The sequence below is a fragment of the Cyprinodon variegatus genome, unplaced genomic scaffold (genome assembly GCF_000732505.1).
Source record: "Cyprinodon variegatus isolate N-32 unplaced genomic scaffold, C_variegatus-1.0 Scaffold75, whole genome shotgun sequence".
NCBI lineage: Eukaryota > Metazoa > Chordata > Actinopteri > Cyprinodontiformes > Cyprinodontidae > Cyprinodon > Cyprinodon variegatus.
This window is the reverse complement of record NW_015150528.1, coordinates 878068-904547: the sequence shown is the minus strand read 5'-3', so window position 1 is coordinate 904547 and position 26480 is coordinate 878068. Positions and strand designations below refer to the sequence as shown.

At 38.0% G+C, this 26480-nt stretch overlaps 1 protein-coding gene across 4 annotated transcripts in view; it reads right to left on the bottom strand.

The window, feature by feature from the left end:
* Positions 1–26480, bottom strand: part of LOC107083498 (glycerophosphodiester phosphodiesterase domain-containing protein 5-like) — a 47160-nt gene that overhangs the window by 17895 nt on the left and 2785 nt on the right. For all 4 annotated transcript variants that reach the window (XR_001481183.1, XR_001481184.1, XM_015372794.1 and 1 more), the window contains exons 2-3: positions 13476–13653; positions 286–389 (exon numbers count right to left, since the gene is read on the bottom strand). Coding sequence is in view for 2 of the 4 variants with exons in the window: in XM_015372794.1 (XP_015228280.1) it covers positions 286–389; positions 13476–13592 (221 nt within the window). In the remaining 2 variants the exon portion in view is untranslated. The remainder of the gene's footprint in view (positions 1–285; positions 390–13475; positions 13654–26480) is intronic.

Here is a 26480-nt window from a genome sequence, read left to right as displayed (position 1 = left end):
TAGTTCATATGTCATTGTGTAAAAGGTATTTGTTTAACTAAATGTCAGGCTGAGGGATGTGCAGTACAGGAAGTGTTGGATGAGTCGCGCCTCTTATGTAAGGTTTAATCTGAGCAGAGACCACCCAGCCCTCCATAGATTACAGAGATTAACCCCCTGATTTAGGAAATCCCCAGTCAGAAAGTATGACCAGAATGTTCCAAGTCAAAACAATATGTCGGCAGGCTCCTGGCTTAAAGTAGGACCTAATAAACCAAGGAGCGAAAAGGCTTATGGAAAACTCACCAGTTGAACTCGTTGTAGTCATTGTCCGCCTCCCACCAGAAGTAGGACCAGACGAACAGCAGGAAGAAGGTGAGGAGGAGGATGAGAGACCACAGAAGCTCCCACTGTTTGTTAATGAAGAAAGAAAAAAAAAACACAATCATTCTTGGACTTCTGCCACATTGTTTCAGGTAACAACTAACAATATAAGTAATTATATGCACTGATGTGGTAGCCCTGAAATTTGTTTTCAACAACATCTTTAAAATTAAAATGCAATAAAGCAAAGAGGATGTAGGAAACTTCTAGAAAGGAAGACATATGAAAATGCAGTAAGAAATCAACAAATAACATGACTCTTCTGATGTACAGCAATGTCATTTTTTTTTATGCTCTTGAACGGACCACATCTACCAGTAAGGAGTTATTCTAGATCAGGAAATGTTAGCAAACTAGATCAGGCTGTAGCTACACCTCAGAATGTGATGTTTAGTTACTGTAGGGCTGGACGATATAGCCAAAGCTTTTATTATGACTTTTTTTTTTTTTTTTTTTTTAGTCGCTATGACTTCATTTCCATATAAACATAAACAGAAAAAAAAAAACTATGACTAAACTTGTAGGAATGCCTAGAGCAAATTGTGATAACAAAATCACAATTATTTTGGCATGTTTATAAAACTACTCAAATAACATTTTAGAAATATTTGCTTTTAAAAACAGAACACATAAATATATAAAACCCCGAACATCAGACAGAGACATAAGCTATAATCATTGGTTGCAATATACATTAAAATATTAGGGAGGTCATTTTGTTATGGAATAAAATCCTTTTTGCGATATGTAGTGGAATGGCTTTTTAGTTTTGTCCTATATTTATTGTTAGTACAGTCAGCCATGTTGATCCCTCAAGCAGGATACTGGAGACAGCATTTATCTTTATTTCAAAATAAAAAGTGTTAACTGCAGAGCTGACTAACAGGTGTGCTGTCTCACACACACACGGCGAGACGTCGCCTTTGGTCCGAATATAAATAATTATTTATGAAGGCTTTTTTTCTCCTCTTAAAGGCAAAATTGGACACAGCTGTTCTCCATTTTTTTCACAGATTCTGTCAAGATATTGCATATCCTGAACGTAAAGCACATTACAAGCATTAGTGAGCTATATAATCTGTCCTGTTGAGCAGTAAATAAGGACCTCTGTAATTCAGCTTATTTGGGTTTTATTTGTATGGATACATCTATAGCAGGGGTCTTCAACGTTTTCCAGGCCAAGGACCCCCAAACTGATGGCTAGATGGAGCAGGGACCCCCTAATTATATATATTGTATGAAATTGTGTTATAGCAAACTGGTCTGTTAGTCACTCTTTTACATATGGAATAATGTAACAAAAGTAATTTCACCCCGAGATTATTAAAGTATGTCTGATTCAGATTTCTGGTTAATGGGACAGGTGTTGTGAATGAAACGGTGCCCAGCTTGAAAGAGCTCCTGTGTGTCGCTGAATGTTTGCATTGATGACTGAAAGACATCTTCTGCCTCCATTTATCTGTTTACTAGTGTGTGTTGAATTTACGTTAATGTGTATTTAAAGACATTTCAATTAGTGGAAAAAATTGCAGGAGGGAATATAAAAAAAGTCTAATCAACCAAACTGCGCCCAGATGCAGTACCATCGCGGACCCCCTGTTGCAGACCTCCGATCTATAGTGTTTTATAGTGATTTGATCTGTTCACTGGATAGAAAAAAAAAGGTCTTCATATATAGTTCTTGAAGCAGCTTTGCAGGTCAGAACTGAACAATTTGCTTCGACTGGAGATCCAGCACAAAAATCTCTGATTGGTGGATCTTCAGTTTGCGACACATATGCCACATTGGGTATATTCATCCTAATGAGATCTGCAGCTTAAACTTTACAGAGGAATATGCAACACTTGAAGTTAATTGCTATTTTGATTAGAACATAAAGTCAGTCTGATAACTGACCTCTGCTGAGAGTATTCCCTTCTACACTCTGCTCATTATTAAAAGAAAAACTTTAATAACCTCACACACTGCCCCAACTTATTGCTGTCCTTATCACTGTTGCACTGTGGACATTGGAAAACTTCCTCTTTTACAGAAATAATTCAACATGGGGGCTAAACTTGAGAAGACACGTGCATGCGGGCATTAAATACATTATGTTTATAACTTGCTAATCTTTTGACCCCTTTTTCATACAAGGGGAACAAAAAAAAAAACACTGCCTGTCATTTCCTTTGGAGCATGCACAATCCGCCAAATGAATTCATAATCTTATCAGATTCCATGTTTATGGGCAGCTCTGACTGCAGTGTCAAGATAAAGTCACTCAGTTAAGCAGGCCAACCATATGGGCAGAGCTCTGCTGAGTGCTGAGGATCTGATCCTGATATCCTCAGACAGCTGAAGTAACACCCAGGTAACACAGCCTGTCTGGCCTGCTTTTATTCGGTATTAAACCCAAAATGTGTGTGTGTGTGTGTGTGTGTGTGTTTCTGCACGTTGAATGAGGGATTATTAGGGTTTTTATTTGATCGTTTACCTAAATCGGGAAATAAAAGTGATCAAGGCCTTCCTCTCACTTCAGCTTTTAAATGAGGTAATGAAAGAATGTTTGTGGTCCAACGGCACAATGTTTTATACAAAAAGGGAAATGGGAGGGGAGTTTGTAAGAAACAGGATTACATTTCTTTGAATTTAAACCACAATATGGTCCTCATATGAATATTCCTCATATCCTTACTAGTATATATTTGCATGCATTCACCAATTCATTAGTGCATTCAGCAGCCATTTCTTGAGATCATGTGGGGTGCATGCATTGCTGCTCCCTCCAATTGCTCCCCATTGTTACTGTGGTTTCTTTGATTTGTTAAAAATTATTTCTTATTGTTTGAATTGCAAAACTTAAATGTCCAATCTAGATTGAGTTTTTTTTGCAGTTATTTATCATACCTAAAAGACAAAAAAATAAAAATAAATCTGCAATCAGAAAGACATTGCTTAAAATAAAGGCCCTCTTACTAAAAGAAACAGTCCAGTTTTTGTTACAGTGAGACTACAAGACTGTCGGTGACAGCCTCCCTCTACATCAGCACCAGTTTCCATGATCCTTAATCACAACTGGACAGGCGACCTTGTTCCCAGAGAGGACATTGTTCTCCCTTTCAACCCTCCAAGCACATGATTTCCTCTGGATAAAGATAGAGGACACCTGGGAAATCTATGACGCTCCAGTCAATACAGACGGCCCAAAACACTCTGATCTATAGTAAAACCCTTTTATTTTAGGGATTTGGGGTCAAACCAAAACCAGCCTTCAATTATTGACACAGTTACTACTGCTACTACTACTACAAAAAATAAAAACATAAATAAAAATGTTAAATCTTTAAAATCAATATTTGTTGAGAAAAATTGATGAGCCAAGATGTTACCATTTACTGCTGAGCATATTAAAGGCCCCTTGCTACCTCCTCCTCCTGCTTGCAGAGTCCTGAGGTGAGCTAAACCTGGATTCTCATCAATCTTCACTGTTCTCCACAGTCCCCATTGTAAAAAAAAAAAAACATTTTACCAGTTACTCTGACGGTAAATATGGGCAAGCTCGAAATGTTTCCAGACTCGTTAAAATTAACAATCTCATATCAAACTTGAATGCTTTGTTCTTTCTTTCTAATTTGGAGAATTATAGAAACTGCCCTACATGTCCAAACATATTTCTACACTAGGAAAACAGAAACGTGTGGATTATTATTAGGAAGTTCATTTAGGGTCTGATCAATATAGAAAGTTAAATATAAAAATAAAATAAATTTATAGGTTTAGAGTAACTGTGTTGCATTAGATGAAGCAAAGGGAACCCTTTGAGTTCAGGCCTCTGATCTAAGAACTAAAAAAAACAAAAACAAAAAACTTATAGTATTCTCATCATTCCCATTTTATTTCTGCATGACAACAGACACGTTTTGTTAAACTGTAAAAAAAAACCTCTTGTTCTTTAATTTTTTTTTTTTCTCCCACACTCAGCGGTAAAGCAGGCTGACATGATTTGATCTGCCTCAGTTATTTCACATCAACTTTCTGCATGAATGGCTCTTTATTCCATTACTGGAACAAATACATGGCACTGTCAGAGCAACAATATATTATAAAAAGAAGTATATTCAGACCATAATATAAACTATGGTTCTGATTGTTATACAAAAATTATAAGATTAAATGTATCAAGGTAATGAAAGGTTATTTTCAAATAATTTGGAGACTGCAATCATCTATTCTAGACTAGGTTTCTTTTACAACTGAAATGTTTAAAATATCCAAAAATACTTATCTATAAACCCAAAATATTAAGATAATATGAGTGCACCACATTTGAAATCCATTATTCATGACTGCATCAAATGCATTATGGTTTTGCTGATGTGGTACTTGTTAACACTGCAGATAAGGAAGTTTAGAAGCTTATAGATTTTTGCACTTCAATTTGAAAGCTACAGAAACAATATAGAAAATAATCAGGGTTTATACAGGAATGAGAAACTTTAATTTAATGCTTTTTAATGCTCTTTTAATGCTCTTAAAAATCATTTTAATGTAACAAGTACCCATGACTCGTATATACACAGCAAATTCCTTCTTAATCTTTACTGTCGGCAGGCTGCAATTCCTCGATTTTCAGCCAGTTTTGTTTAAATTAGCATTTTCCCCCCATTCTACAGCTTTTTCTCCGCTTTGAGCTTCTTTTCTGAACATACGGCTTGACGATCAGCAGGAAACAGTTCCGCGCAAATATATCGAGATACATTTACAAATATATACCATTTAAGTAATAGTTTAACTTTTAATTTAAAAAAATAATAATTTAATGACTTTTAATGATTTTTAATAACCCTGATAATTATATTAGAATGATTGATGAGCAGTATGGTTGGACCGTTACTGTGAAAGTATACCATCTAGAAAAAAAAAAAAAAAAAGCTTATAATTTAATCAAGGTAGCTGGTTGTTTCTTAATGCCCCTCCCCTTCTGTTTCTGCACGCTGCCAAACACCTCTCTTCCTTTAAAGGCAGGCAATGTTGGAAAGTTACTGTACTGTATGCAAACCGAAGGAGTCCATCCTTGTTATTTGGGCAAAACTTATTTTAAAGTATTGATAGGAAGCAAACATGGTTATTCCTGTAAAGAAGCTCTCAGAACAGATAGTCTGACTGAATAATCTAATAAAATGCAGTTTTAATAATTTAGTAAACAAAAACAACTCTAGGTCTCCACCAGTGGGTTAATCTGTTAAGAAAAAAATAAAGCATATGGTATCCCAGCCAAACGCTTCATCTGGGGAAATTTCTATTTTAATAAAGTATTTTTTATTAAGACAGAGGTTGCTTTAGTAGTGGGGCAACATTGAGCTTTTTTATGAAGCTCATCTGACAAAGTGATGCTTTATAGCCACCATGAACGGCAACAACACACAAGGACCAACATTCCAATAAACTGACATTGCATTCCTACTTTTGTTTGGCTTTCTGTCTGAAAATATCTATTTGTCTTTCGGGACCTAGTCCAATGCAGCAGATTGTTTCAGAAGCGAGCAATATTGCATTTATTAAAGAAGCTTATTGGATTGGAGCTCCACATCCGCAGCAACATAGAAACTCAAAGAACAACTTTTTTCCTCTCAGGAGTTTTTAAGCCAGAAGGATCTTAGCTGTGTTTAAATGTTAGATATGAAGATGAAGCACTAGGTTATAATCTTGCTTTTAGAAAAGACTTTACCAAAGGTTAATAAGCAAGGAAATAAAATGGTAAAATCCTGCATAGATCTAAAGCATCAGTAACCTGACTAAAAACCGACCTTATGGTTGTCAACGGTTGCAACCAGCACCAGATTATTAGAAAGGCTCTATGTTAGTCAAGAGAGGGGTATGCTTAACCTACTGTATCTGTTTAATTTACTTTAACTAAGTGATGCAAGAATTTATACATTTATAATTTTTTTTTTTTCAAAAACTCAGCCAAGTCAATCAGTTTGAGCAGATATTCAAGTCATATTTCAATGGAAGTAGTTAAGTTACCTAGAAAATAGGAAAAAAAGACTAATCTTACTAAAATTGTTAAAAATTAAATTATCTAATTTAAGGGCAGAATTATAAGCAGATCATTGTATTTGTCTGCTCAAATTAAGGGCAAACACAATTATTTTAAGGAACATACTCTTATATTTAGATCAGTTTTTGTAGTGTGTGTTTTTTGCATTTAAATCACAAAAAACATTAGGTGTGTTTGAAAATTTTGCAACAGTTATGTCAATAATAACTTGCCCCCTTCAGAGACCAGTGTTTGCCAAAGGTTCCTTGGTCCTCAGTGAATTTAACAAGTTGCATTGGGGGAATGCACATGCCATCTTTGCGGTTTATATAATTTTTACCAACAAGCATTAAGGGATTATTAATCAGCTTGTTTTCCACTTTAGACTTGCAGATAATTGTCAGCAATACTAACTGAGGTTGCCCTGGCGATATGAATGCTTTTGATTTTCTTATATACATACTAAAGTCCCAGTTTCTTGTACAGCCATAAATCTGATGCACAAGCGGCATCACTGGCATTGGTTCACTGGGGGGATTCCAAGCTTCAAAAACCTCAAACCTGTATGTACATATTAGCTCCGGCAGAAGCGCGTCCTTAGTCGCCATAACAACTGCCATCTGAATAGTGACGGTTGTTAGGAAGATACTAGAACCAAGCAATGATTTATGCAGAGCTGAACTGTCAAAGTTCTTTCAGTATTAGAAATAAAACTTTATCTTCCGTTTACAGCCAAAATTGTATGCCTTATTGCTAGATATGTTTTGTGCCATATGTACTGGAAAGAATTGTGCTATAACCAATGTTCATGTATTTTTCACCTACTTCTATAGAAGTAGTTTTTAAAAGAAACTACAAAAAATGTCAGGATTTCTAACAAAAGCTAAAATATAACCTTTTCAACCAATCCCATGCATGAATAACCTAAATAGTTGGATAAAAACAAATACATAAATTTGTGCTTATATAATTATTTATTCAATAATTGAGAAAAAAAGGTTTGAGAATGAAAAGGTTGTTTATCTTACCAATATGGTTTTTGATTAAAACTAGATTAACTGCAGTAAATTAATTACAGATCCTGTAATCGATTAAAATTTTAATCACATCCCAGCACTATTTCTAGTTAAAGGCTATAACATTGTGTCACATGCAAAGAGGGTTAGGTCAACAACGAGAAGACATTCAGGATTCTAAAATAAATCTGCAAACTGTCGCTGTTCTCTTTGATCTCTTGTTACAGATTACATTCTGCTGCTGTACAGGAAATTAACTAAAGCATGGTGGCTTTTCTTGGCCTCTATCAACATGCAAACATTGTGGGGTGTCCTTGGATTTTAATCCCCAGCCTAGGACCAATACAGGCAGATGATCTCTGTAAAGAAGAACCTCACATGCCTTTCTTTATCTCCATCTTCTCTGGACTTAACACATCACCCACTTGTCAGATTCCTGTGCATATCCAGATAAATCGCAGGCATTTTTCAAAGCTGTCCTGCAAGACAGGAGTTCAGCTGCATAGAAACAAAATGTGATCAGCCTCAAAAATCTTCATATCCTAAAAAATAACCACCAACGACAACAAAAAAAAGTGTCCATACCCAACTTCACTTTCACTTTTTTAACCGAAAGGCCACATGTAATGGAAGGTTTATCACAAATTTAGGCCACATTCCAGACAACAAGATGCCCGGATAAGCAGATAAGACGGAAAGACTATTTTACCTCACTAGATTACTGATTATAAAATGTGAATTCATGTTTTACTGCAGTTTTGTGGGATCCAGGTTCAGTTTAGATTAGGGTGACCAAACGTCTGTATTTCCCGGGACTTGTCCGTATTTCAAGTCCTGTCCCGGACGTCCCGGGTTTTTTTTAGAAAGTGAGGAAAATTCCTGTTTTTTAAATTACCTTCATTGGACCATTCAATTTACAGGCACTAGGGCACTGCACACGGCGCTGCGTGTGACGTACTGTAATTCCTGAGCTGCGTCAGTGTGGGCATTTTAAAACAAGTTTCAGTTTGTACCTCCCAATAACTCAGCCTGAGCAATGAACGAAATAATGTCTGTTCTGTAGGCTATTGGAAAAAATAAATTTACAAATGCGCTAATTAACAAAAAATACCTCTTTTGTAGCAAAAATAACTCAAAATGTACCAAAAACGAACAAACATATCAATAGACTATCTTTACTTTCGGTGTCCAGGTGGCTTTTCAGATTCCTTGCACCTCCATTGGACACCGAGACATATGTGCCTGCTTTGGACACCGTGCACAAGGCCTCCCATTTGTCTCGACCCAGTCTGAAAGCGGGGAAACTCTTTTGTAAAACGTCGGTAAACATTCATTTGGCTTTGGCATGTTGTTGGCGTACTGACAGCCACGCTATCCATCTTCTGATTAAGAACAGGGCTGCCCGCACTGACGCAGCTCAGGGATTACGTCACACGCAGCGTCGTGTGCAGTGCCCTAGTGCTTGTAAATGTAATGGTCCAATGAAGGTAATTTAAAAAACAGGACATTTCCTCACTTTCTAAAAAGAATCCGGGACGTCCGGGACAGGACGTGAAATACGGACATGTCCTGGGAAATACAGACGTTTGGTCACCCTAATCTAAACTGAACCTGGATCCCACAAAACTGCAGTAAAACAGGAATTCACATTTTATCATCAGTAATCTAGAGAGGGCTAAACCATGAAGCTTAGAAATTAAAGATCAAACTGACACCAAAGCGACAAACTAGAGATGCCAAAAAAGGAAGAAAAAAAAACAATGTTTTATTTTAACTTCTCCACCTTTATATGCTGATGTCATTGTACTACTACATACTAGTCTGCTACAGCGAACAAATGAAAATGATTTTGCATTTTCAATATTGTAAGCAAATGAGTAAAAGTTGATTGAAAATCTCAATCTGATGGAAACCAGAGGATCACTGCCCACCACATAACGTTGCTGCTATTTTTGCTGCCTGTGTGCGATTGAATGGTAAAGCCAGGCTAAATGGAAATTCTCTCAATTATTACTGAGAGGCCAGATCGTTTTGCAGTGCGTGACGTGAGCCGTCTCCCTACAAAGCACCTTGGACACAGAGAAAAGCAGCGCTGCTGACACCTGGTTGGTCTAAATAGCTCACTACACTGAACAGAAATAAAAAAAAGAAGAGAGGTATTGTACGGTCTGCTGATAGATTATGAATGAGTCCATCAGCTTTTATAACATGAGAGTCTTACAGTAGTTCTCACGCCTCTGGGATTCGATCAGGTAATGTTACACCTACATGATACATCTCCTTGATTGGTCACAGTTTACTTACAGGGATGCTTAAATAATCTCTCCTGTATGACATCACCTCAGCTTCGGCCAAGATCCCATTCACAGCAGCAAGACCAAGCTTTGTTGGCCAGCCACTCTAAAACCAGAGGATATCTCCACTATTAACAGTAAATGAAATCCATGTTTTCTTATTCCTCTTTAATCTTGAATCACCGAGTAACAGTTTATTTATCCTTTTTAGTAACTTATTGAAATCCATAAAAACAAGGTGAAGCTCATAACTTGTGTTTTTAATGATTCTAAAATGAAACCCATTAGTTTACTGCAGGGCATGCAAACACTGAGGAAAAAAAGGCCTTGTTTATCTAGTAGAAGGAAACAGATCGCACTTTGCTTGTACAGACTGATTTTGTTCCTCGCACTCTAGCAGACGGGCGCTGTCAAACAGCACCAGGCCTGTGCAGAGGATGAGCACAGTGGACAAACAATGCCAACGCAGCACTTATCCACACAGGATAGGAAAAAGATCTAAGCGGTGTCCAGTTTCAACCATAGAGGAAGTAGGAAAAATGGATACATTTTTATCAGGCTAACCGAAAAAGCTACAAAACCAAACCCGCCTGTGCCCCTTTATGCATCATTTTTTATCTACTTTAGTTCATCAACTTCATTGGTAGAGTTGCTTGTTTACCATCTGACATGACTATTGTTCATGGTTAAGGTTTCTGTAGTTCTAGTGAATGGTATGTGGGTATAAATAAATAATCCAATCCACTGTCTGAGTGCACACACACACGCACACACACCCCCCCACATACACCTCTTCCATGCGTAGAGTTGTTGCACTGACATAACCTGTGTGTGTTTCTTAAGGGAAAAGTCAGGCCAAATCAATTGACTCAAGTTTCAGAACACACAAACACAGTGAATGGGTAAGCCAGTTTCTAAAAGAAGAAATGTAGCGTGTGTTCACTAACGGGGAGCATATATTTGACCCAAACTAGCGCTTAGGTGGAACACAATACACGTGAAGCTAAGAAGAGGTGTAGCTACATTGTTAGGCTTACGTTTTGTTACAGAAAATACATTCTGGTTTTTGCCTCATGATTCTCTAACCCGTTTTTTTATGAATTTTGAATGAATATAAGGACAACCTTTGAAGGCAGAAGGTGACAGATGGCTGTAAATGGAAATCAGGCTGCATGGTTGAATGCTAAGGAGGCAGCCAGTGAACTGACAGACTGAGGATGGGTGGAATGTGGTTTTCTAGGAGACAAAAGATTGGCAGCTGAGAAAAACTAAAGCCAACATGGCAGGAAAGTTGTTTATCAAAGGTTTTCCGCTGCTATTCTTCATTCCTCTTTATAACAGGGTGGAGTTTTTAAATCGATACAAATGCATACACAGCATGCAAACTGTTGTGTTTCTGTTTGTGAGCAAAGAAACCTAACGGAATGGAGCCAGACATACTAGCAGGCAAGAAATTACACACTACCAAGAAGTGGTGTTGATGCGAAATCTAAAATCCTTACTATGACAAGTTAAAGCACCAAGCCAGTATGGGAGTGTTTGGGACCAGAACCTGAAACCTACCAATGTAGCAGGTAGCACACGAGGAGACTGGGGGTGCAACGTGCTAGAGAGGCATTGGTGAACAAGAACTCGGGCAGATTTCATAAGCAATCCTTAATATAATCTGTAGAGTTAAGTTTGCTTTACATTTTTAACATGTAAAAATCATAGCAAAATATTTTGACTAGCAAGACGTCTCCAGCTAGTTTGTAACAAACAAACAAAAAAAAACCTACAGATATACATTTAAGTAACACATTAAATCTTAATGGTAAAGTCCCAAAGATTTGTCAACACAGTAAAACACAAAATTCAGTAGGAGCCATAATAAAACAAACAACTATATCACTCAACAGCTTTCTTTCTCATACAAGCCAGCTGTCTATTGTGAAAAAAACCTCCTGACACAACAAGATAATCAGGGCTCATTCATTTCCAGCTCTATGGGAGAAAATGCGCACAACTGAGGGTGTGCACAGCTCCTAATTATCTTCAGAGATAATCATTGGAAAGCAGCTACAACTTCACCTCGTTCCTACTGTTCTCCAGACACTCGCCATTACAGCAACAATGCAAGCAATCCCTCAAACAATGTACTTCTCACACAAAGAACATAAGTATACCATAGGTAAACATAATACTAAAAGATGAATGCATGATACAGTAAGGTTGGTTATATTTCAGAAATAGTGACTTGGTAGAGTAAATATGTTACAAATTTCAAAGTCTGCAAAAGAGGCAACTGTTTTCTTGTTCTTTGAGAAGCTAAATTACACAGATACTAGGAGCTTCTGTCAGCCTTTCTGTATGTGATACATACAAAAAAAAAAAAAAAAAAAAAAAATCATAAGAACCCACTGTGTTCGGTTAAAAGTCATGTAGGAAGAAGGTGGCCTGGTCAAAAAAGTCCAAAAAAACAGACCAACACAACCCAGGAGATTTTATTTTCATTGTGAAACAGGGTGTTGGACAAATTATCCTGTGGGAATGCTCATCTTTAGCAGAGACGGGGAAGCTGGTCGTAGCCAACTAAAAGAGAGGGAGCTATATGGAGAGAAACCCTGGAAGAAAACTGGTTCCAGGATACAAAAAGCAGCTGGGGAAGAAATTTTTCCCCTAATTTATTTAATTTAAGCTTCAAGATGAGATCATTTTATTTAAATCTATTGAGGGCGATATTAGGATATGAATAATTAAAGGATTGAAAGAAGATCTGAGCAAGAAGCATAATGTGCCTTATTAATGTGGATTAGCACTTTAACTTTCATAAACCTGATTGTTCTTGCGAAACACCTTCTACACAAACATACGTTTTTAAATATTATAAGTTTGCTTTTACAAATATACACCGTTTTTCTTTGACTATTTTTAAATATTACACAAAAAAATGCTCACGACATACTCTGATTTACTACATGTGTCGCATAAATAAAATTAATCAAGACACCTCATTTTCATCCAAACAATGATTATTCATAGGCTTTACTTTAACTTCAGTCATATGGTGGATGAGGCCCTCCCCTTGGATTTTGTAGACTAATCGTAAATAAAGTGCATGGCATTATTTGTAGCTTGTAAGATTTGGGTTTCTTTTGATAATATTTGTATTTATATCAGGAAAAAGGTTTAAAAGGCAAAGGTTCAGGCTGCATTAGCTTCATAGACTTATCTCCCATTCTGTCACGGTTGGTAGATGACCAAATTTACACTGAGGTGAGGACAGGGACGGCTGCTGAGGCTAGACTATCCCAGATTGTGTCCTGCCTGCGTTGTTTTTGTGGTCTACAGGGTTCGTGTCCCTCCGAGGATGCTGCCCCCAAATTGTTAACATCCTTTGTTTTACAAATAAAGAAAATCATTTGATTTTTTTTGCACGTGGGAATTAGGCATTATGTTTGTAAAATATAAAAACATAATACGCCATGTTATATCACCTGTGTGTTCATTAAAAAGGGAAAAACACTTTCCTTACACCAGCTTACATCAGAACCGGTCAGTATCTAGAACCACTGATGCATTGAGTGTTTTATGCACATGGTGACAATCAAATACAGTTTTTCATGCTATGTTTATTGTAATGTCAGTCTAGCATAAATACTTAGATTCCAGAACATGGCAATAAAGAAAATGCTCTCTACAAACCATCTACAACCCCCCCCCAAAAAAAAAGCAGTGCTAGAAGAGGTGGCTTATTCTTCCAAGTTAAAGGTGGCATACTTTGAAGTAAATAAACAAACCTTGGTGGTGTCATCATGTGACCTCTGATAACGTTTCCACCTGCACCCATAGATCCCAGTGATGCATGACAAGCACAGCTGGCGCTCATAGACTTGGAGGGGTTGGTGTTTCACCATGCTCCTTCAGGCACTCCTGCTGTCTCAGCCACAGCTAACATCCCACTGGTTCAGAATGCTCCTGTAGGGAAACAGAACCAACAGTGATGATAAAGCCTGGGTGTTGGAGGGTGGTGCAACAAACCCATCTTGACATCAACATGCCTGGCAGTTTGATACAAAACATGCACAGTTTTGAAAAGCACCATGTCTCTGTCACTAAGGCCTGAATTAAATTACAACCTTGTCTCAGAGGCCCCGTTTCCAATGACAACTGAGACGGTGATGAGCTTCCATCAATGTGTTCAAGAACAGTGAAAAGGAAAAAGGTTTAGATGAGCAATCATCTACTGAATACCACAATTACAATGCAGAGCGCATCGATAGCCCAGCCAGGCGGTGCATGTCTGGACCAAAAGTTACCAAGTCTTCTTAAACTGTTCCTTTTATGTTACATCCATAAAAAAAAAAACCTTACAAAAAATAACTGGGGTGTTCATTAAACTATACTTTAAATGCAAACACAAAAGAAAACAGTGTTGTAAAGCTGTAATGGTAAAAAAACGGCCCTAAAATGCCTAAGTAGAGCAGAACCAATTTGGTTCTGCTGTGAAGGCCAGCATGTTATCACAGGAGTTGTTCTCCATGTTGTCCTTACAAGGCTTTTCATAATAATGAAAAAAAAAAAAAAGACATAAAAAGTGCAGCTTTATTACACCCTTTGACTGTTTGTGGTTCTGCTAAGTACTGGGAGGAGATACCAGCTGCATGTAACCCACTCTGTGTGTAAGAACAGCATCAGCACAGCAGTAAGCTTAAGGGACTTGTGTTATAAAAACTTTACCTCATTCTTCAGACGTGATGGAGCCTGCTCTGCAGCTGCTAGGGCAACACAACACTTGCTGATGTAAACACAAATGGCGCATCATGAATGTGCACATGATGATAAACATTTCCCTGAGGCATCTTAATGCGTGTTTCTTGAAGCTTTTATTCTGCTCACACAGCTTTGTGACATGAGATTTGCAGTTCAGCGGTGCATGTGTTTGTCCGCTGCCACTGCTATAATCAGGCTGTCTAGCGTTCTGAACAGCTGCTAATTACCATGAGCAGCAGTGGCCGTACTTCCTGTTATTACCAAAACTGCTCTGAGGAAGGTGGGCCCGACCCGAGGCCTATAATGAATCTGACTCACCATGGCAGGACCACAAAGCCCTTATCGACTGAGCCATGGAGTGTGAGCTAAAGAGTGATCGTTTTTCCACCATGCAATAACACAAGGTACAAAATGCAGAGCAATGCACCCTGTTCTACTTTTCTAGTATTTTAACTATAACACGCAGCATTGAGGGTCTCCAACTTTGCAGGATAAAGAAAGACTGATTGTAAGTGAAGGCTCCACCAACAGAACATCAAGAAAAGCAAATTAATTGTATATCATTCTCTGAACCATAGTTTACTGAGTGTCTACATCCTTACTGTCCTTCAACCTAGATACTGGAATGATATAAACCATGCTCCTTGGGCCTTTCTCCTTTTCTCTCCACAATCTAGAAAGCATTTCCATCATCGCGAGAAAAAAGTTGCCACAATACCAGGCACTATAGTGGATCCTGAGCTCACAATACTTAATCATATAGCATTATGTCAAAATTGAGCAAGAAGCTCTCAAAAAGCACCATCTCTTTGCTCTGCGTAACTTCTGTTGAAGTAAATGTATTATGTGCCATTATGAGCCCAGCTTTGGAGGAGATTGCTTTAAGGTAGGCACTCTGCATCTAAAATTTCCATGGCCATTATCCTGTAGCAACATCTCTTTGCATTTTATGACTCGACTCACTTTTTAAACTTATCAATTAGTACTTTTTAACTTGGAACTGTTATTTGTAGTACCTGCTAGGATGCAGTTTCAACAGTAACAAGCTGTGTTGAAAATATGACAGAAAACTGCTGGTCACAGATTTGCTACAAAGTCAACGCTTATTAGCATAATTATTCTAATAAACCAATTTCTTCAACAATTGTGTTCTTGTATGCTGGGCTTATTGTGTATATGAACACTATACCAAGCTAGCATTAGGTAGTGATAGCTTTACCTTTATTCCATTCCGGAAAAACACAAGACAGGAGAATTTAAATGCAATACTGGATTAGGACTAGCTCTATGTTAAACTTTTACTGACAAGGACACTTATTTACAAAACACTTATGCCTGGGTGTTTTATGCTCCCGTTCTTTAAGTTTCTTTCTTCCATAAAATGTCTCTTTTAGGTCTGTGTTGCACTACATCAAACACACCAAGAAAGCACAATATAACCCTAATTATAAAGAGCAGCACTGAGATGTGGATATGTCACCTGGAAGATGTAGGGTGAAACAGTTTGTACTTCTTTAATTAGCTCCATGCCAGCAGGAAAATTGCCCAAGAGCTAAATGTAATTACTCTAGATTAATCCATTTATCAGCCTGATGTCTAACCAGAAGTTAATCAGCAAAGCATAACCCAGTGAATATGGTGTTAAATAACATTTACCACACCCACACCAACGCAATCTTGCATTGTCCAACTTTTACTGTCATACTAACCCACCCCCCCCCAAGACGACTGTGGCACCTGTGACTACGGTAGGTGCAAAGATGTGACAATTATCAAGGGTGTGGAAACTGTGGGTCTGAAAACAAGCTCTTGTACAGACACTTATTAGAAAAGCTTCAATTTAACCAAAAGTTAATCAGGTTTAACCCAAATATGTTGGATGTGTTTTGTCTTGTCCGTCATGCCATCTACTTTCTTTCATGAAACGCTTAAAAATGAAAAGTCAACAGCAGATTAAAGCTTTCCTCAGCAAGGGAAGCAACCCTCATAACTTCAGTCAGAAGGTGTTGGAAGTTTGGTGAAGAAACAAGAGGATGCATTAAAGCTCTTTGAAAAAGCCTTTGTCATCTTTTTCTGCTGCCTCATTTCCTTCAATCACAATCAGAGCCAGGCAAAAACTGTCTGTGAAAGAGGAAATGCTTCAGCAGTTCCAGATTAGAGAACTTTTTCTGACCCGAGAGCCAAGCTGCAGAGAACCTTTATACCAAAGGTCAACATCCTTTACTTTCAAAAACATTGCAGTAAAAGATTAATGCCTTAAAGCATCTGAAAGGTTTATATTGGTTCAAAGAGAGATCAAGATTTCATTTTTTCTTCAAAAACAAACTAAATCAACGGGTTGGGTGATAATCTACTTCTGTTGCATCCACGTTCCAACTAACCCAGAATGAACGGCAGGACTGTCTCTTCAGCACATGGCCAGATTTGACAGAGGAATTAGTTGCTAACCAACTTTGGCCTTTTGCTTTATTGTATGTTTGGTGGTCCTGTTACAGACTTTGTGGGGTAACAAGGAGCCTCCATGAAAAAAACAATTTGCGTGAACAAAATTAAAACTGCTACAGGGATACTTTGCTCCTGCTTTAATAGCAGAGGAAGTGTTTTATTACAATCTACTCAGCTTTAAGGAAATGTCATAGGTCTTTCAGAGTGGACCATGTTCATTTCTGGGTCATAATGCCACACTATTAGAGCCAAAAGCAACGGCAAAACATTACATCAAATATCCAACGAAGCATGTATTGGCATTTAAAAATCATTCCACATGAGGTTGGATTAGTTTTCAATATTTCCTTCAGATCATTTCATTAAAAGGTTTACCCTATTAAGAAAACAATACACTGCTTACAGAAAGTACATACATGGGCACCAAACAAAAACTATAAAGGTGGAAGAAAGTGGCAAAACATGATTGCAAAGTTGAAGTATAAAATGTCAAAATTAGGGCCCAACATGGTAATGAAGCAAATTGACCAAAGCAATCAGGACAGTACTTCTCTATTTACCGATAGGACTATTTATCTTATCAAATTTGTTGAAAGACAAACAATGTAGTAAAGCAGGTTGACAAGCTCACACAGAAAACCAAGTCCCTGGTATCTGAAGAGGGTTAGGATAAACACAGGTTTGCACATGCAAATCCAAGCCATCCTTTCCTTCTTTTATGCATTTATTCCAGCCCTCTCACCAAGACTGGATGAGTTTCCTGGGAAACTAAAAATCTTCAGACAAGTTTGAACCGGTCTAATGACAACATAAAAGACGTGTGTGTGTTCAGTTTGATGGCATATGCAAATGGTCCTTCAACAGCAGGTGCAAAAGGGGAAAAACCGACAAATTACAAATACAATACCATTTGCAACAAGGCAACATTTTAAGGGCAAAACCTAAAAAACTAAAGCAAACACCCAACAGTCATTCTTTACATGACTCCATGTCTCACAACAAACATGTCAAATTATCAGTGGAAAAAAAGCTACACCTCCCCCTTTGAAAAATCCCTGCCACCTCAAGAGAAAAACAATTTATACATGTTTGTTAGGTTGCAAATGAGTGGTTTTAAATGTTGTATACACAGAGTAAATTTCGTTTTGTACAGCTTTTGGACAGAGAATAAGCAGTAGCTTGGCAGTGAAATTAACATTTCTATCCCAGAAAGTGCAGCAGAGATCAACTGTAAACAGTTTTAGTTATCAACACAAAAACGCATTGATATGGAGGTTCAGGGCATTTCAAGACAGATGTATATGGTGCAAATATGCACCAGTTTGGTTTGGTGTTATCAGTGTGATGCCGAGTCTGTGACTTGAATTAAAGTTTTTTAAAATTCCCCCCCCCCCCCCAACAGTTCAGCAGTGTGATGATGGTGGGGAAGAAGCTGTTTTGGGATCTGCTGGACCTGCATCAAATGCTGTGGAGCCTCTTCCCAGAGGGCAGCAGTGAGAACAGTCCATGGTGGGGGCGTGAGGGGTCATTGATGATGTAACGGGCTCAGGAGACACAGCACTTGGATGAAATGCCTTTAATGGAGGCAAGAGGAGCCCCGATGATCCCCTCAGCTGTTCTCACCACTCTTCTCACTTTCTTCCAGTCTGAGGAGCTGCAGCCTCCACATCACACAGTGAGACAGCTGGTCAGAGCGCTCTCTATGGTACTTCTGTAGAAGGTTGTGAGGATGGGTGGGGGCAGGTGGGCTCTCCTAATCCTCCACAGATAGTACATGCACTTCTGTGCGCTTTTGATTAGAGAGGTGGTGTTCGCAGACAAGGTGAGATTGTCTGATGTGCACAGCCCAGGAATTTGGTGCAACCGACCACCTCTACAGCTGAGCTTTTGATAAGAATTGGAGCGCGGCTAGGACGGTTCTTCCTGAAGTCGACAATGATTTTCTCTACATTCTGTTGTGTGTCATCAGAGTGAACAGGAAAGGCACTCAGGACGCAGCCCTGAGGGGAGCCTGTGCTTAGGGTGACGACATCAGAGGTGTTCTGTCCAACCAGGACTGACTGACTTTCAACATACTTTACAAACTCTTTTTGATAACATGGTTTATAAAAATGGTGGCAAGGTAAAGTTAAAGCACTAATGAAACGCCTCCTTTCAGCTTCCATTTAAATGCTGCATGAACTCCACCAGTTAAAACAATGAAAAACAAGCACAAACCAGTACACCTGATGGAAATTATGCACAGATAATTTCATATTTCAAGTTGGGTCATTCTACTCAATATTTGATTTATTAATTAGTTTATATTGAGTGTTTAGATAATGACTGAAATTTAAATTTAACATCGGGGAGTGTTTGAAGTATCCAAACCATAGAAATAAAAAGCTTGCAGAGGTATTTGCAGACTATTCTCTTTCAGTCATATAAAAACTACAAACTTTAATGCTACATTTGAATATTCTACAATGGAACAATACAGAGTAGTAAATAGTTGTTTTTTTTTTGTAAATAAAAAAACTGAAGAGTTCAGCTGTAGGTCTTTTTTTGGTATGCCTCTCCCAGCTTCACACATCAAATAATCTAAGTTGTTGCTGGTCTCTTGGGCATGTTTATATCCACTACAACTTGTGGAAAACAAGACTTTAATTTCTCCAGAGCAAGATTTATTTTTCATGGCCAGGTTTGTCAAGTGGCCTTCAGAAAACCAAATTTACCACATTTTAGATTTGCCTTGTTAAACATTTCTAAAAAATCATGGCCCTTTTGTATTACTTAACAATTTACAAAAATATAAAAAAACTTTAGAGGGTATGAATGGTCTTCCAAGCCAGTGTAACAAAGGGCAAACTTACCTAATACCTAAACAAATTTAGTGATTGGATAAGTCTTAACTGGGGTATAGACTAAAAATGACAAATTGAAAAATGACTCAAAACTGAAAAACAAACCTAACAAGCAATAATTAAACCAAAACTACACAAAAATATACATGTAAACCATGTTTGTCATAAAATAAGACGCTGTAACATAACCAAATGTATTAGCTAAAATTATGCGCTCTTATGATTTTATTGTTCCCTTTTCATAGTTTTATGCTGGCAACCCTGAAGGAGGAGAGATCAGGGCTTAGATGCAGTGACTGTCCCCCAGCCAGCCCCTGGATCAGCGTTTCTAAATGGTTGAGGCAAAGCATCAAGCTGCAAAAGTTTAGATTTTTTTCCAACTCTAACACATGCTGCATTTGGACAGTTTAAGTCTCAAATCTCTGTTACCGATACAGCTACTTCTTTAGGCTACACTAAAAATAGCAAACAGCAGAAGTAAGCCCATCTTATGGAGTTGGGCAGACAGTAAACAATCTGACAATTTTCTCTTCAAACTGACTGCTAATCAATCTGAAAATACATGACTCAGCAATAATCCAAGAAAATTTCATTTAGCCAGTGCATCAATGACAGCAGGAAAAGGAAGCAGCATTACTGTAATTTATTTCCATTATCAGAACAGAACCACAAAAACAAAAGAGAGAAGAAGCCATGAAACCATTTTTAACACAGGCAAAACAATGGGGTGTAAATGGGTCATGTTATGAGTGGAAATAGTGCACTCCTACTTGAAGCCGCTAAAACAAAACACCACCACATTGCCCTTGGGGCGGTTTAAGCCATTTCATTTTTAGCAAGAGCCACAGTCTCTCAGTTGTCAACAGCTAATTTATCTAACAGGCAGCAGTGTAGCAGAAAGAAGATGAATTTCTGATGCTCAAGACGAGTAATCAAGGACATTACTCAGCGAGTCCGTTGGTGGAACTGTGGAAGCAAAGCCTAAAACCTCCGGAAATCATCAGCCACAGCAGCTTTACAGGAGAAGAACCTTGAGACTTCTTGTGTGAGCTGACAGGGTGACCCTTTCATCCATCATGCCAAATGTTGCTGCAGCTAATGATGGTTATAAACCCTAATGAGTGGAACACAGTCTTCCATTCATTGTACATTTGTACGCCTTCCATTCAACTTGGATAAGAGCATGTGTGTATGGAGGTCTAGATCTCATGGGAAAATAAAATATGATTTCCCAGGACTAAAAACAAGAGCTCCAAGATTTAAAGCTAGGTCCCCTCGCGCCTGTATTCTGCTCTGTGGTACACCCTGGAGCATCCACTCAACTGACTTCAGTGACCTTTCTAGAGTGTGCAAAGTTAAAGGCCAGAGTTGAAAGTGAAAACCATTTAATAACCTCAAAACAAAAAGACCTTCAATGAATTCAATAAACAACAACAACATAGAGCTGGTTCAAACAGTAAATATGGCTTGTGGGGGCAGATGTCACAATTCTCAACTGAGAGAAAGGTACCTGCATCAAAGAGGTGCTAGGTCATCTATGACTTTATGAGTTTTACACAAAGACTTATTACATTATCACATCCTGTTGGCTTATTTTGTATTTCAGCGTTTAAAGCAAACTCTGTGTGCGCTGTGATATTTGCAAGCCCCATGCGGAGTTCCCCATTCTGCATTTCAGATGCAGAGTGTTTACACCAATTGTTTACACCCTGAACCACATCACCAAATAGGAGGAGCTTCACCTGCACGACTGTGACACCCCACTAATGAATTAGAATAAAAACCAACAAATAGACTACATGATTTTTGTTTAACTACAGCAGGTTAAAATGATTAATAAAAAAAAAAAAAAAAAAAAAAAAAAAAAAAAAAAAAAAAAAAAAAAAAAGATGATGTGTCCTATTGTTTCAGAGGTATTCAAGATTATCTTTAGGTCACCAAGAGGTCAACAATCCCCCCATTAAGCTCTGAACTCAATCAAAATGATCTAGTCCACATTTTCAGTGCTACATGATTTGTGCAGGTAAAACTATCGCTGGTACCAATTCGATTTTTAAGATTTGAGGCTGATGACGTTGCCATTCCAGCAGACTTTAGTGCTGTGCTTGTTTCCACATATAAAGTTATTGCATAACATTACATGTCATTCCTGTGCTGGTATTGAATATAACAGTGGGCAATCTTATTTAATGGCTGGAATGATTGTTTAATATTTAGTAAATTAACTCCAAGACTCTTCACTTTAGAGCCACCGTTACCCCAGGCAACCCCATAGCATTTCCTGTCAAGGTCTCACGGTCTGGATTTTAACAATAAAAGCACAGGTGAAACCTAACATTTCGGACTGCTGCTAAATTGTTCCTTATGAACAACTTTTGAATTGTCTTGGGGAGACCATAAGTTTTTGGAAGAGCCCCAAGAGCTCTGAAAAATGTTTCATTTTGGTTCATCCAGAGCTGCGTCTGGATATCTGTCGGATTCTGTGAAACCTCCATATAAATCCACCCCCACAGAAAGCACCAATGCTGGGTGTGCAGACAGACCTGGGTCTGTGCTGGAGGTAAGGGAGGAGGACGAGCAGTGCTTCTAGAACTAAATTAAAGCTGCCTCTTTAGGCCTAAAAATCACTATGTAAGCACTATTGGGACAGAGACTTAGATTTGTTATTTGAAGATGAAAATATTAATTTGAAAAGGATTTCAGGATTATGTTTCTAAAGAGACAAGATTGTACATCCAGATGAGCCATGTTAAGAAATCTGAAAACAGGTACCGGTAGGTTTATCTACTGTTGATGTGAGCAGCTCCCCATCTTCAATGCGGAAGTTTAATTCAGGGTGAAATTACACTGTAAACTTCCATCTCAGAGTGAGAAATTCCAATTTCAATTTTTCCTTCATGAAATTTAAGTCTAACCACCGAGGTCCTGTTAAATATTGTCAGAATTATAGAGAGCACCAAGTAAAGCCCAGGGAGTCCCTAAAATTAGCAGGTCAAATTCTGTGAACACAAGAACTGTCTTGATTAATTTCATATGAGTTGTTCATTTTGGATTAGAGGGCTACATCAACTGCAGGACTGATGGATCTAGCCTTGAGTCATGGCAAACTGATACAGCATCTATTTAGAAACAGAGAAAACAATGGCTGTGTCCCAATGTTCGTCCTACTCACTATATAGTGCACTGTGTAGTGGTTATACCATTTTAGATCAGTGTCCGAACGTCTAGTGAATGAAAAAGTAGTGGAAATTTCCCACAGTGCACCTTTAAAGTAGTGATCATCTGTGGTCACTAGATGAGTAGATATATACCGGAAGGTTCTCCATCATTCGACTGGCTGTCACAGTGGCTTGCTGTCTCTTCCCAACAGCAGTGACAAATAAAGATGGCACAAGGAACAGTGCGGGGAGGCGGACTCACGTGACCAATGAGAAGTGAAAAGTAGAGATCATCTCTCCAAACGGTCAGTTAACAGAGTTCACAATAAAGTCCACTGTATAGTCCCTGCTCCATATAGTGGATGAGAGTTTTAGGAGTTAGGATGGACGTTCGGATACAGCCAATGGGTGTAAACAGCACTATCTACCAGTCCTGTGGAGATTTGATCTTATGTTCCACAGTTTTACTCCGGAGGGGCCAAGGTAATAAGTAACATAACCAGCTGCACAGTGTACAACCAGGAAAACTGCTGTGACTCTGATTATTCAATACCGGGTACATTTGTAAATTCAAAATCATATCCGGAGGTGGCCAGCTTAAATTAAGCATTCCTGACCAAACCGTTTAGAAAAGGTCCGTAAATAACTGTGCTTGAGGTTAATAGCACTATAATCTACTAAAGTAAAGCCATTGAGTGCAATCACTTTTCTAGTTTTGGTTCCCAAACTCAGCCACTGTTGTCCTCCTTTAAAAAATATATATACATATAGAAATAAAATAAAAACTTGGGTGTAAAACTGTGCCCCAACATCAGTGCCTAAAATAAAGAGGTTTCTTAGAATTTGAGGCTTCACTTTCCTCTGGATTTGATGATCCTTCAAACTGTTTGTTCAGGCTTTCATAACAAGAACAGCTAAGCTTTGGGCCTTAGTGCCCTCTCTCTCTTTGACTGCCAGCTTTTTTTCCCCCACATTTAGCTGCCGCAGGAGAACATAGCAATTATTTCACCAACATGGTCACAAAGCGGTTCAAGCAGGTAATAGTTGAGAGATAAGTGCTTTTATATTAATGGTGCTTATTTTCCCTAATACTCTACTTTAAACTCCAAAGATTTTCTCCTGGACATGGACAAACATGCACTGGTGGGGCATCATTGTTGATGTCTAATCTACTGATTCAAGCTCTGAGGTTTTTTTTGTTTTTGTTTTTTTAGCCGATTTCCCAACTATACATATTTTTAAATCAACAATCCTCTTATCTAGTGTATAAGAAAGAGGGACAATGTTGATGTTAAATGATAATTACTTTTTATAATACATACACCTGTTCATGTCATGTAGCTGAACTTTTTCTGAGAACATAAAGGCCCGGCTCATCTTCAAGATGTCAGAAAGATCAACTCATTATATTGCCAGTATAATAGATACTACACAGGGGCTTTATTCTTTTCTGTCAACATTTCATTTCTGTTTTTGTCACAATGATCCACCGTATTAGAGAGGTATGTTTTATAGCAACATATGCATAAAACATTAAGTTTAAAAGAAATAAAATGTGCACATATTGAAATAGCATGAATACCATTTACCAAATGACTTCCAACATACATTTAGAAATCCTTTTCTGTGACGTAAAAATGAAATGAATTTTTATTGCTTGTTGAAGTGGGGGGATTTTGGCGGGGAAGAGCAGCCCATTGTTTACTGTAACATGACCAGCTCCAAACACTGAGAAGACAGGAAAGCCATTAGCTTTATATTGTTTATTAGGAGACTTGGAAGAAGAAAAATGTTTTGGAATATGGAGAAAAATCAAAAGACTTTGTGGAAGTAAGCAATATTTAATGATACCTATATAAGCCTGTAGCTTTGACCTATTAATACATATTAAAACTAACCTTGTGAACTACATTGAAGGCTGTACGTCAGCTATCAGCAATGTAGCTTCTTGCTTCTCTTCAATACCCATTTACCTATAAACCTGTGATCCACCTTGATGCTTGCTCACATCCTTCTCTCCAAATGTATTGCTTTAAAAAGACAAAAAGCAAGCCATTCCGTGTTGTTATTGTAGGAATAGTTTGCCCGAAAATCCATATAGTTTCAACTGCTTCACGGTTCTGGAATGGGTTAACATTCACGTTATACTCTCCAGAACACCCAAAAGGTTTGGTGTAAAACTTCTGTGTGCTAGCAGATGTTTTAATAAGAGAAGAGGAGCATGAGACCTAGTCGGGAGTTCAGACAATTTTTACCTCAATTATTCTGTTTTGGTTTTAAATTAAATTTAAAATCTAAAAGCAATCATGGCATGTCAAGATGAGGTGGGAGATTTGGAGGTCATGGACAAACCAACCACCTCATCCTCACACTTTAGTGCCCTATGTTTTGTTGTCCTTAAGGCCAGAGGGAATGAAAAATTGTTTGGACAAGGATAGTTTGAAAAAAAAAAAGGTGCCATCTGTATGTCTGCATGAGGGCCCTGCACCACCATCTGTGTGTTGACATCACAGTCATCTCCGTCCTCCACCGTGCCTGCAGGCTGGACAAGGAAAGAAAGGAACGTGTGCCACCAGAATCCAAACTGCTTTCTTAATAAGCGCTAAAGATTTAACCTAAGCTAAAAATGTAAGCTTTCTAAACAGAACAATTTGGGGATGGCTTCACTTTGACCATAAGGATATTTGGGGGAAAAAATGAACAAAAACAAGAAATTTAGACAATCATAACGAAAACCAATCAGATTTCTTTAGAAAACTGATTAGATTGTTAAAATAATTACCCCACAAGCACCCCTGATTTAATGAATGTTCCTTTAGACTGAGCTTAGGTTGTGAACTAACAAAGATGCCAAATCAAAGCGTCCAGTGTTCCGAGAGTAAAATTACCACCATTTAGCTTTGGAATGTTAACCAGAGCCAACAGGCAATGATAGAAAAAACCACCACCATTATCAAGTCTATCAACAAGTGAATTAACAAGTCATCAGAATTTTAGATTACAAAAGATCTGAATTTGGAAATATGCTGAGGACAGGAGGAGTGGATGTGGTTTCCCGCTGACTTCCAGAACTAAAACAAATAGTTGTCGCAAGGACATCCCTGTTTGCTAAGCAACTATATACAAAAGTATGTGAAACCGAAATAAATGTGTTAGCAGATGGAGTACAGTTATGTACTTTTATCACTGTCTCAGGTGTTGCCATTTTCACACATCCCTTAAAAGGCAAAATATTCCTCTTCATCCTACCGCTAATTTCTGAGGGTAGAAAGTAAGGAAACCTCATTAATAACAGCCCTAAAAATGAAAAATTTAAAATGAAGTCAAGAAAAAAGAAAAAACACAAAAATGCCAAAGGAGCTTTATTTAAAAAAAAATAAAAATGTGCAGAGGTATGTCTATGTAGCTCTGAGGCTGCTAGTTTGAACAGGAAACTTAACTGCAGCTGATAACAGGAAGGCTAACCACCTCACAGCTAAGTTACTGTTTGATTCCTTTGAGCTTTCAAAGCTTGTCATGCAAGATTGGATGAAAATCATTGGCAGCTTTAAAAAAAAAAAATAATAATAAAATATATATATATATA